The sequence below is a fragment of the Cygnus olor genome, chromosome 12, assembly GCF_009769625.2.
Source record: "Cygnus olor isolate bCygOlo1 chromosome 12, bCygOlo1.pri.v2, whole genome shotgun sequence".
NCBI classification, from domain to species: Eukaryota; Metazoa; Chordata; class Aves; order Anseriformes; family Anatidae; genus Cygnus; species Cygnus olor.
Window position 1 is genome coordinate 21,784,971 of NC_049180.1, and position 12,512 is coordinate 21,797,482.

The following is a 12,512-nucleotide window of genomic DNA, read 5'->3' on the forward strand; positions in this document are numbered from 1 at the left end:
TGCTCAAAAATCTACACTCATCTCTCACCTGAACTCAGACTTTACTCCAATGTCTTTTTGCTGGAGGTCTTGAAGGCTCCTCGTGATTTTGTTGAAAGCAGCATCCTAATCAACAGAAAAACAACAGGTTTTTAAAATGCATTGAATTAATATAACTAATCTTTAGCAAAGAAACTCACCTCACTTGCCTCAATAGTCCCCACATATTTAAAGACTAGATCATAAATAGCATGGTGGATATACATCTGTGGGGAAAGAATCACAGTAGTTTAAGCATAAAAGGAACAGTTAAAATAGTTTGCCAATTATTTTCCTTAATTTCAGAAGCTTACTTCAACTGCTTGTTTAATCATACTCATCTGCTCTTCTTGCTTTGCAAACATCTTCTAAAAAAGAAAGAAAAGCCAAAAAACAGCAGAAGTTAGACAGTTTATTGCTTAAGTAACACCATGTACTGTGCATTAAATGGAGTATTTACCAAGTGTGAATCTCTCAAAAGATGCTGGAGACATTTGGTATAAAGCGCATTGACAGAATCCTGAAGAGGAAAAAAATAAAAAGGTTTTTAGATTTGGGTTAATCTGACTTGAAGCAACAGAGCATAAGTAAGCAAAGAAAGGAAATTTCTCCTGCCTTAGAAGCGTACAGTATCAACTACAGCAAGATAAGATTTTTAGCTAGAACAACTGCCTTAACCTGACAGTTAAGATGTTGTAATTCGCAATTACAAATTCTTTCTCCCTTCCCACCTTTCCCACAACTTTGGAAGATTGACACAGAAAATCTCAGGACAAAGATATCTAAAGCAGTGACAGGAATTATATTTAGCAAATTAAACATCAAGCAACAAGATACTGACTATGTAGTGGCGGAGATTTTTCCTTTCATGTTCTTTAAATGTTCGGTAGAAAGATCCTATGTATTTATCAAATCTCTCACAGTGCCTTCCCAAGAATTCTCTAACATCTTCAATATTTTTAAGAGAATAGGAATTTGATGAAGCTGTAGATTCACCTAAAACGAAACCCAAGAGTTAATTCATTGAATATGTAAGCATGGTAAAGTACTTTCTGTCCCTAGATACCTAGCCAACTTGTGTGCAATGAAACATTAATTCAACTTAATATACTTTTAACTGAAGGTGTTGCTTTTAACTAAGAGAACTTAATGCAATTAAATAACCACATTTAGAGCTGGTTCTTTTGCCTTTTACATCAAGCATTTGTTCGGAATAGCTAAAACTGATTTTGCATGCTTTTTTGCTGTGTGGTAACTTATTGCCACATACACAACTCAACTTGCGTTGCACAGGCCTGAAAGAAAAGCACATCAACGTATTGACTTGAATACCCATGCAGGAAGTCAGTGTGCTCTAAGCAAACAGTAAAAAAACCATTTTGGATTTTTACATAACCTGTTCTTTTCTGAAAGCTTTTCTCTGAATGGGAGGGCAAAATCGCTCCATGTAAACATTAAAGCAAATCCACTTTCCTTCTGAATAACACAATCGGATCCCTCACTTCAAATTCATGTATTTTTTTAATGAAAATTTCTCTAGGTAAACCCTTCATTTGCAACCAAAGGCTAGCTAATAACAGGCTTAGCTCTCATTCATTTCAAATTACTTTAAAATTACAAATTACCTCACTTCTGAAAGACCGCTATACAACTACACTAAATAATAGCAAAAAAAAGGAACTCCACAAGAATATTTTTATACATGCATTAATATTTGTAGTTTAAGTCTATATGTATTTTCTCCAGAATAACTTCCTTTCATACTTCCCTCACAGTACTGTTTTCACACTTGTCTGGCATCACTTCATTTTGTCATTATTTATTTCAAATGAACGTTATGTATTAAGACCAGATCCTTCTATTTCAGAAAAAGCATGCGTTTTAAGTAGCTTCAGTTACTTTTAATTAGCTAACACAAATTTCTAATAAAATTTCACAATGAAAACCCTGATACATTCAAAACTTTAATAACCTTGGAAATAGTGTTCCAGCCTCATCAAGAGGCTTTTCAATGCTTGGCCAAAAAGTAACACATTCAACAAAATGGGGAGACAACCACCAGATGCACTGCTTTGTAGCTATGCAATACAACATCTAAACACTGCAGTGACTGTGAAAATTTATTTCAATCCAGTCTTGTGCATCCACCTTACATCTGAAAACAGATGTCATGTTTAAGAGATTAAATACTACTTTTAAGCACTCAACACTAAACAGAGCACTGCTAAAAAAAAAAATCAAGCTGGATCAGGTTTTCCACTTTTTTTTTTAAACTGTGGAGACTGGGATATATAGACTGAAGTATGGCTGGCAGCAACTTAGTATGTCTTTCCACCAACATACCAGCATCCACATCAGTATGTTAGTAAGTACTGGGAGCTTTCAACCAAGCCAGCATTTTTCAGAATGAAGAAAATATATTAAACAAAGACACTAATTTATTCACCATGCAAACAAGACTTATCACTTCAATACATACCTGAGCTTTCTGTTTTTTCCAGTGGATGAGCTATACACAAAATACTAAAGCTCTCTTCTTTTTCATTGTAAAATGTTTCTTCAAAAAGTACAGGGACCGAGAGATGGTGACTAAAACCAGTTCCTAAAATGATGAGGTTTCCTTGTATGAAGATCTCCTGAAACAAAAAAAAGATTGTGTAAAACTCCTTCAAAAAAAAAAAACAAAACATAATTATTGACTTCTGCATTGCATAGTTATATTTTCAAAGAAAGAAGAGAATCTTGCAAGACAAGAAAGCCACAGATTTGAGATTTTTTTGTATCTTCATGCTGTGTAGACTGAAGCTGGAATTCCTTCAGCCTGCAACAGGTAGCTTAACCTTGCTTATACCCACTTTCCTTACAAGCTCACTATTACAAGAGGTTTCTGACATCCTACAAACTAAGTGACTATTTGCAGATTTTAAAGCACTTTTAGTAGAAAGGAAACCAAAAAACAACTTATATTTGAGGTCCAGAGCCCAGCTTCAGAAAAATACCATATATCTTGCCTATGTTTTTCATGCTCATCTTCTAAAGCAATTGTAGTGTGAGTATCTGCAGTAGGAGGATCTAGATGACTGCTTGCAAACCAATGCAATATCTCAGACTGCACTGCACAAATGACAAGTTAAAAAAATTCATCAAAAGCCTATGCAGTGCTAGCATTGGTTATCATGCCTTGTCTTTAGAATAAGTTTCTACTCTATTTATTGAATTAATTAATCAGGCCTCAGATACAACTCAATACCATCCAAATTGTCTTAAGCATTGGTGAGCTTGAATCCGCATGCAATATAGGCAAGCTACTATTTGCCTGAAAGCTGAAGATGTAGTTAACTAAGCGATAACAGTCCTTCTGCCTTGCAATAAAATTCCTAACAGCCACAAGTGGGGATGACCCATTTTGTTCACAAAGATAGAATAGCTAAAAAACACAGACAAGCTTGACAAAGTAGTAAGCTGAAAATGAGAGGCAGCAACACCATCTAAACAGGACAACTATTCTCATGTACGTGCCAAAACTCAGCTTTTGCTAGAAAGCAATATAACCTTTAGAACCGGCTTAGATGGGCAACGTACTTTTGCAAGTTAGCTACAACTCCTCACTAGCTCCTGTAACCATTAGTTCACACTGTCAGTCACCAACTGCAGCAAATCATTTATTGGAGTGTCCCCAGGCCACATTCAGATATCAAAACAGAACTACCTTTCCACTTAAGGTCTGAAAATTTTCCTCTAGTGGCTTCAAAACATAGGATTCAAACTGGCAGGTAGAAATACTGTTGCTTGAAAGGCTTCCTTTGCATGGAACTAATACCTGGAAAAAAAAAAACACAACTTAGAGACAAATGCAATACATCACCAGCTAAACCCTGACTGCTTTTGCCTTTTGTACTCCTTTAGAGGCACGCAGTTAAATCTGGCTTATACACATTTACCAGCAAGTGTGGCAACTGAGAGCTGTTTTCAGTTTGTTTGTTTGTTTTTTTTAATAGAAAGGAAGAGCCATTCTTAGACATATAGCTAACTAAAGTTTAATTTCGTGACTTATCTGAATGACAACAGATGGAACTGAAGCAAACAATAGTGAGGAGATGAAATCCCATATAAGTTACCTGCACCAGTCATCTGAATGATCTAAACATGGCAGCTAGTAAAATTGCAATGTATTTTCAAACTAAAAGGAAATCCTATCTGAATGAAGAATAAACCTAAGTTAAAAATCAACTTGGGTCTACTGTAACTAAAAGATTGGCAGATGGACACATTCTTAATTAGTAAGCAAGACACATTTTAACATTTGCATACACTACGCAAGTCTAGTTTTCAACCTGAACAACCTGTTGGCACTGCCAATTTATTTCTTAGTGATACTCCAGGCATAACCAGATCAGAACTAGACTGTTTTGATACACAAAACAGAGCAAAAGGATACTAAAAACTTCATTCCTTTTTGAAAGTTTGTCCTTTTTGCCACATTAACCTTTAGTGTGACTAAATCGTAACTTAACATGCACATCTGATTTAATACAGTAACAGGCATTTATTTATAATAGAGAGTAACTGAACTCACCATTTGTCTATTGAGGTAACCAAAATGACTACCACTAGCTGGCAAGTAACGTCATCTTAAGCATCTTGACTTCAGTACAAAATCTACATTCCTATTATTAACCCAATCAGTGTTGGAATTTTCTTTTAATCATTATTCTCCACTCAGACTACATTTTTTCAATCAGAGGAACTGAAGTACTTTGGAGTATAGCAATGGATCGGCACTTTCTAATTACAGGAAAGTATAATGCAATTAGAAAAAAAGTGAAGGAAGCATGAAGTCTGTACTCTAACAGAAGACTGGTGTTCCCTTCAATACAAGGTACACATTATACACGCTGAAAAGATCTCTCATTGGTAAGGAACATGAAGCAAACGTTCCGAGTTCTTCCTGTACTTAGAAACTTCCAGAAATTGTGTCTTCAAGACAATTCTACTCCTAAAATAAGATTTTTTTTTCTTCAGAAACGACAATGACTCAATACAAAAATTTTTATCCTAGCAATGTAAAGCAACAGTACCAGAATCACCAGCATAAGAGGTCAGACTTGAGAACAGAGACTATTTTTGACTATTAATTGCACATTGAGTTCTGCAAATATTTGACAGATTCTTGCATTAACAAGCTAAGTGCTCAACCATTCATTGTTCACGTTCTCCTGTATTCTTCTTAACTTCTACAAATCACTACGTATTCAGTTTTAGTAAGTATTTATTTAGAAATATGCTTGTTGTTCTACATATGAACACTGCCATAGCCATACCCACTAAGAGCTAGCAAGTTCATACAAACCTGCAGTACAGTTAATACAAAGAATTAAGGATAAAATTAGGATAAGGATGTCAAGGATATTTGATAACAGCATACAGATAAGACCAGCGAACAGATTTTAGCATTTCTGCTAACCTGCACCACCTTGGTAATAAAAATTGAAAGAGCCCTACCCAATTAAGGCTTAAATTTATAATCTAGTAGCAATAAAATGGGTTATTTGGAATATATACGTATATATATTTTTATATATATTTGGAATATATATATTCCATTTGGAATGCGTTATTTGGATCAAGACTTACTGCAGAATATTCAAATCAAACTTCTCAAAGGACTGTATTTTTTTTTTTATTCCAGCTCAGTTTGTTAGCTTTGTTTTGCTATGTAAAATGCTGTCAGAAACAAGTGATTGTCTGTCCACCAACGATTTCAGGAGGTCAATCCTACCTTAAGCTTTACAAGCAAGTAGAAGAACACGCAACTCTGCTCATACCAAAGAAAAATAGTTTTGTGTGAAGTTTAGAAACAGCACACACTTCCATCTTTTACTACCATGCATTTATTGAGAGGTCCATGTTATCAGATAAGCATGTAGTTAGCAGGTAGGCTTGCACTGATCATTATGAGTCTTAGGAGGCATGATTTAAATGCATATCACTACTAGTTATTAAGCAACTTTTAAATACACTGTATACTTACAATACCACGGAGTTCTGCAACTTTGGTACAGAGATCAGGACGGCGCTTCTGAATGGCCAAATAAAAGGGATTTTTCAAGATATCTTCATCATACATAGCCATATGGACTTCAGATATTCCAAGGAGATTTTCTTAAAAAAAGCCATATAGAGAACGGTTAATATATCATACATGGTATCTGTGAAAGTACAATATAGGGAAATACCACAGGAACAGTTTGATTCCTTGTCCATAGAGAAAAAGCAGTTTCAGGTCTTAATATGAACTGTGAATGGCATGCTTAACATGAATGCAACTACAGTCACACAAAAGTTATTAGGAAAGAAGTTTTCACAAAACTTTTCACAAAAGTTTCCTTTACACAGCTATCCTTATAATGTTTCCTTACCCCTTTCAGGTGTTAAAAGTCTAACAGCATATGATATGTTTAGACAAAGCTTACGGAAGAAGTTTAGATCTACGTTATTACCACTTTGACACACTAGGTAACTTGTACTGCTAATTTCTAAAACAACCCAGAAGAGATGAATTGACTGCTCCTTTGCAGCAGATTGCATCACAGGACATTGATGCTTCCACAATATGCTCATTTTAGTCTTAAGACTTACCTATGTAACAATTACTGACTCACACAGATCAATGAGACACCCAGCCAGCACAACAGGAATCTGTGTAAAATAATCCTCAACTTTCCAGGGGAACTTATAGGAAAGAAGTACAACAAGAAGATATGAATATCCAAGTCATAATTTAAAAGACACCATGAAATCCAATGTTTGTGGGTAATTCCACTCCCATGGAAAAGGTTTCAACAATCTGAAGTCAGCCTGACACAAAATCTGGCAAAACAGTGAGCAAAAGTGCCTGGAGACAGAAAATCTAATCTCTAGGCACTGGAAGAGCTACCACTAGGTGAGCCACAGGACAAAGATGACTTCTGGAGGCACTGAACCTTTTGTTTACTTCCTCCATTTTAAATTCTCAATAAAAACTATGTTCTAGACACAAGGGCAAGAAAAATCCTAATAGGACCTTTCTGGACTAACTTCAAAATTATTTTATTCAGAAGAATGGAGATTAACAGGCTTAAAAGTGCTTAAGTAGTCTGTCTTATACGTTTCCCCCTGGAGTCAAGGAACAGAAATTGGATGATTTCCTCCTGCAATTTCACCTATATGTCCCAGGAATAGGTGAGAAGAGCAAGAGAACTTCAGTTTGAGCAGGTCATCCTTAGAGAACTAGTATTTTCTTGTTTTCTTCAAGAGTGTTATACTTCACACATTACTTGCTCAGTGTGAACTTCTAATGCTTATTCTGTTGTGTTCGTGATATTGACTACCTCATGCTGTACCAAAACCGCATCCTTCTCCATAGATCAGGAAAGAGACACAAAAACATAGCATGGCAGTTTAATAGGGCAGAAAAAAAATACACCCAATCCCACAGATTTTTAGATAGTCTTTCAGTCTCAGCTATGCTGCTACCTCATCCACAGTCTGTTAACTGATCTACATACAGTCTGAAGCTTCCTTATAATTAGGCACAAGGAAAACTTAACACAAACATGATCAGATAAGCCTGCAGGCAATTTCCACTATGAAGTTATCAGCAGTTACTTACAGCCTGGATAACCTCAGCATGAACCACTGAAGTTTGGCAGTGCCAGATAACTGCCTCAAGCAGAGTTTTCCGGTGAAGTTCTAAACAAAATAGTTCATCCACTTTCAAACAATGATAACATTAAGAGCTTCTGTGAAAGAATATTAAGTTAGCAGTCCCAAAACCATTTTGGAACACAGCTTTGAAGTTTACTTAGAGGATCGGAGAGAAAAGGATTATCCATTGAAACCTTCAGAAGACTAGCCAAGTTCAGCAAGTAAAAGACATCCAGTCCTGTAAAAGTACAGCTTCACACAAGGTCTGTCCTATTGCAGTGCATGGGTCAACAGCATTATCAGTAGCGATTCCACAGCTGATTGCTGTAAACACCTCCCATCAGGCAGATGCAATGCAAGTTCCTAGGCCAGCAATGTGGGAATGAAGAGATGCAATGCAGCGCAGCAGCAGGTCTGCTGCAGGAACATCTCAGCACTGATACTCCACGGGTGTGTGATAAGACAGACTTCACTAAGCAGTACTTATCAGCTATGGAAAACATTTCTCTGAATAACAGGCTAGGCAACAGACCATAAATGACTGCAGCTTGGAGTCCAAACATAAATCATCATCAACTTCTTACAAACAAGTTGAACACTGCAGAGGGCTGTATGAACACCTGTGCAGCCCATAAAATAGTCTGCTGTGACAAGACTTACTTCGGAATCCTGTGCTCTTTTCCTGGTGCTACACTTCAGGGAAGATGAAACTGACTGAAGAATCTTAAGCAAGAAAGGCAAGATGCCTGGGAAGCAGGATCTGAGGCATGTTCCTTATGGTGAAGAAACTGCATGAAATAGGTAAAAAAATCCCCAGATGCACCAAGGTCTCAGTAAACAGCTTTTTTTTTTCCCCCTGTATCTGCAGATAGGAGTTTTTCTTTTTTTTTTTTTTTTAACATATCTGAAGAAGAAACAGGCCTTAGTTTAAGTAAAGAGACTCAGATTACAGATCAGGAACAACTTTCAAAAGAAGATAAACGTGTTTTAGATTGCTCAGCAAAGCTATCAAGCCTCTGATATGGTAAATCTTTAAGAACCTGTCAGACAAACCTCTACGAAAGGTGATATGGATATAGTGAGGCTAGGAGGCTGGATTATATGATCTCTCAAGCTTTCTAACTCAAGCTTTTATTAACATAGTTAGTCCACTAACACATCTTCACCTGCCTTTACTGGTGAATTCATGTTCAGTATCTGGTCAAGTGGTAGATGAGACTGCCAAGACCTTCTACACACAACAATGTGGGAGAAGATGATTTGGATGCCACGCACTGGGCAGCAGAGGAGATAACAGAAGAGCACACTGACACAAAAAGGCAACTGAGCATCAGACTGCAGAGGCAAAACTGCACAAGTGCTTCCAATTGCAGTAGCTATATTGCCAGCTTTTCAGCTTAATGAATCTAAGTCCAAGGAGTTCTTCCCATAGCAGAAAAGGGGAAAGAGGAACACATCCTATAAACTTCCCTTATCTAGAAACCTGTACCTCATTATCAAAAAAAGCAAGAAGCTTTGTCTAAGAAGAAATTAAGAACAACATTTAACACCTTGGCAAAACAGGTGGAAGAGATGTATTGAGGGGTGGGGAAACTCCCAGAGAAAACCTTGCTCTTATGAGACTTATTTGATTCACACAGCTCTTAAGTCATCGCCTGCACCTGAAAAAAATAAAGAGACTAGAGTCTTCAACTTAAGAGACTTGAAGAACTGTTTCAGTTCACAGATCATCACAGTAATTTTGAAACAATCTTCAGTTCTGGTTCATGAGTTACCACATATAAGCAGTTTTAAAACACTTAGTGGTAGACATTTCTTTCACTACATGACTGTTGAACAACTGTGTTGAATGATAGAGCTTGAGAGCTCCAAAAAGAAGTCAAGTCACAAGAAACTGCATTGAAACTTTCAATTCTGGCATTTTAGCTACAGTAATGCAATTAAGATGCCATCAGCATGCTATAACCCCAATAAAGGAGCTTATCTCTTAGTTCATCCAAGCGTTTGTCACTCAGCTTGAGCAGAGGCAGACTTTGAAGACTCAACTACTAGCTGAACATGTGAAGCTGCACACAGCAGCAAGTAACTACCGGTAAATAAACAAGTACTGATTTAAGAATCACTTCTGAATATCCCTCTCTTAGTGCTTCATCTGCTCAGTGCTACATTAGTGGATGGCTATATTATATGATTATAGTGTGGGTATGCAAAAGGAAAGATAAAGTGCTCATTAGCTTGAACAGTTAAGTTGCTATATTCACCTCGACCTCCTCTTCACCTATCCACAGCATTCCTGATGGAGAGGCAGAAATGGGGATGTATAGGCTGTGTACAATATAAGTAATTAGAGCAAAGTCAAGTCCTTTATGCTACACTTCAATGGATTAAGTCCACAGAATCAGAAGAATACATTAGATTCCCCAAATTTTGGCTCAAGCATTTTTGAGATTAAGTCAATTTCTTTCCACCTCAAAAGTTAAGTGCATCTGAAAATACCAGCTAATGCATTGCAGTAATTCTAGGAATGCATTAGAACACTCCATTGAGAATTTGTTGGCAGAACACAACATCCAACTTCAATCTAATTTCACTGAAGTGGCAGGTGGTGGACTTATTCCTCTAGCTGCACCTTGGACAGCTTTAGACTTACTAACATTAAGAGGGCAGAAAAAAGCACAAAACCATATATACATTATCAGAACTGTTTAATGCTTAAGTGAAAGTCCATTAAAAATTGTCAGAAGCCATACACACTAAGTTTCTTAAATTCTATCATGCTGAGCTGTAAAGCAATACACAAGTACTAATCTCAGAATGTTTAAATGGAATCACTTAAATGTGAGGCTTCATGCCTGTAAACACAAAAAAAAACCCTCAAAGTGCTAGAAGAATAGAAGCTAGCTGATCAGAGAATCTATTGGGCATTACGTTACTCTCTAAAAAAAGCATAACCTTAGAACAGCCAAATCCTTTATAGGTTAAGAATAGACTGATAATTCTAATGACATGTATGTTGATTTTGTTTATTTGTTTGTTGTTGTTTTTAACTTTAGCTATTCTTTGTGCTATACACCATGGAATCCAAGTATGTCACTTTTTCCCAAAAGACTGGAAACAAAGTCTTACAACCTTTGGTACTGAAAGCAATGAGCAAGACTTAACTATGAAAGCTTATTTTCTCACTGATGATTTTTCCTTTAGAGATGCTCAAGTCAGGTACATTTACAGACCTATCAGTCTTCAGATCCTTTTAAGAAGCATTTTGAAATAAATAGTCATTAATGTAGATGTCACTGCATTTACTTGACAGCTACATCACATCCACATCCTACAAGTTATATATGACTATTTACTCAGTTCTTAAGTACATCTTCTGAATGTTCTGCTATACCATTAAGGACCTAAAACACACTACAGAGAAAATACCTTTAACACAATCAAGGATTCTGTATAGAAACACTTCAGATTCGGTGTTGAACAGCACAAGGCTGTGTTTGGCTTGTTCATTTCACACACTGACATCGATTCCATCTTGGCTTGCAGGCTCTACAGCAGTAACAACTATAGAATAAACCAATAACTAGAATACCATTCACTGAAAGGTTCAAAAGAATGAAAAAAATCAGAACAAGCAATAATTTATTATTCAACTACGAGATGTTCAGCTCAGAGTAGCTAATCATTATACAGAGACACCTCTGATAAAGTTCGTATTTATTTACCACATTAGCAAGCCCCAGAGCTCTGTAGAAAGAAACCCAGAGGAAGCAATTGTTGCCCAGTTCTAAATTACTTTTTCTTTTTAACAGAATTGCTTTTCCCCAAAAAACTTTAAAAGCACCTTTTGTTAGCAGGAACATCTTAAAGCACTCTGCAAGCAGACAGGAATTTAACCATGGAATTTAACTAGTCTCAGTCCAAATAAAACACTAGTTACCATTTTAGCTACTGTTTTACCTGCAGTGTTACTCCTCAGATTTACCCTACTTGAAGGCAAAGGTTACAGTCTGGACTTTGAGACCTCAAATCAGCATTCACATCAAGGAAGAAAAACAAAAGATCTTTTCAGTTTCCAGACACACAAGAAAGCCCACTCCCTCCCCTAAGGGATGAACACTGAGCATCTTACGAAATACAGCTCTAAGACATGTCCTGATGCACCCAGCTCACTACCAGGGCCAGTTAGAGGGGAAACAACCTACTTCTACCCCTTTACGTTCAGCTGCAGCTTATAGAGATTTCTGTGAAAGTGAGGTAAGTCAGAATACCACCTCTGAATTATCAGACTATTGAACGGTGAATTTGCAGTCAGTTTAAAGCTTCCTAAAAACCAGGGAAAAACTAAGTTTTGTTATGCCAGACTGAGCGTGACAGTGATGCAGCAGGTTCTGGGAAGGAGGGGACAATGTTATTCCAGGAAGGTGCTCCTTTCTCTCAGCATCTCCCCTGCAGTCACATTTTTCTTCAAGTGAAAGGTAAAACATCTCCAGTTCCCAGCACCAGCTCTTTATTTTATTTTCGTCTCTGCCCACCCCTCCCCATGCAGACACCACTTCCCTTTTTAGGGTCTAGCAGCTCCATCTCCCCTACCACTTCTGCTACGGCCGCCCCCACGCTCTCACACAGGCCTCCCACAACACTACAGCATCCATCAGCAGCAGGGCAGCACCATGCAAGCAGGTTTCTTTCAGTTCTTCACGCTGCTTTTCATTATGAATCCCCCTCCTGTAACCTAAAACAGAGCTCATTCTTTAAAAAAAAAAAGTTCATCCTTTCAATTTTAACAGTGTATTTGCACTATAGCTTGA

At 37.1% G+C, this 12,512-nt stretch overlaps 1 protein-coding gene across 4 annotated transcripts in view; it reads right to left on the bottom strand.

The window, feature by feature from the left end:
- The window catches only part of ANKRD27 (ankyrin repeat domain 27), a 44,604-nt gene that overhangs the window by 28,839 nt on the left and 3,253 nt on the right, over positions 1-12,512 (bottom strand). For 3 of the 4 annotated variants that reach the window (XM_040571089.1, XM_040571086.1, XM_040571087.1), the window contains exons 2-9: positions 6,050-6,180; positions 3,728-3,838; positions 2,498-2,654; positions 860-1,014; positions 479-538; positions 333-386; positions 180-245; positions 29-105 (exon numbers count right to left, since the gene is read on the bottom strand). In XM_040571089.1, the coding sequence (XP_040427023.1) occupies positions 29-105; positions 180-245; positions 333-386; positions 479-538; positions 860-1,014; positions 2,498-2,654; positions 3,728-3,838; positions 6,050-6,151 (782 nt within the window). In that variant the 5' untranslated portion in view covers positions 6,152-6,180. Of the gene's footprint in view, positions 1-28; positions 106-179; positions 246-332; positions 387-478; positions 539-859; positions 1,015-2,497; positions 2,655-3,727; positions 3,839-6,049; positions 6,181-11,661; positions 11,832-12,512 lie in introns of those variants that run through there. The other variant, XM_040571088.1, reaches the window with a different exon arrangement.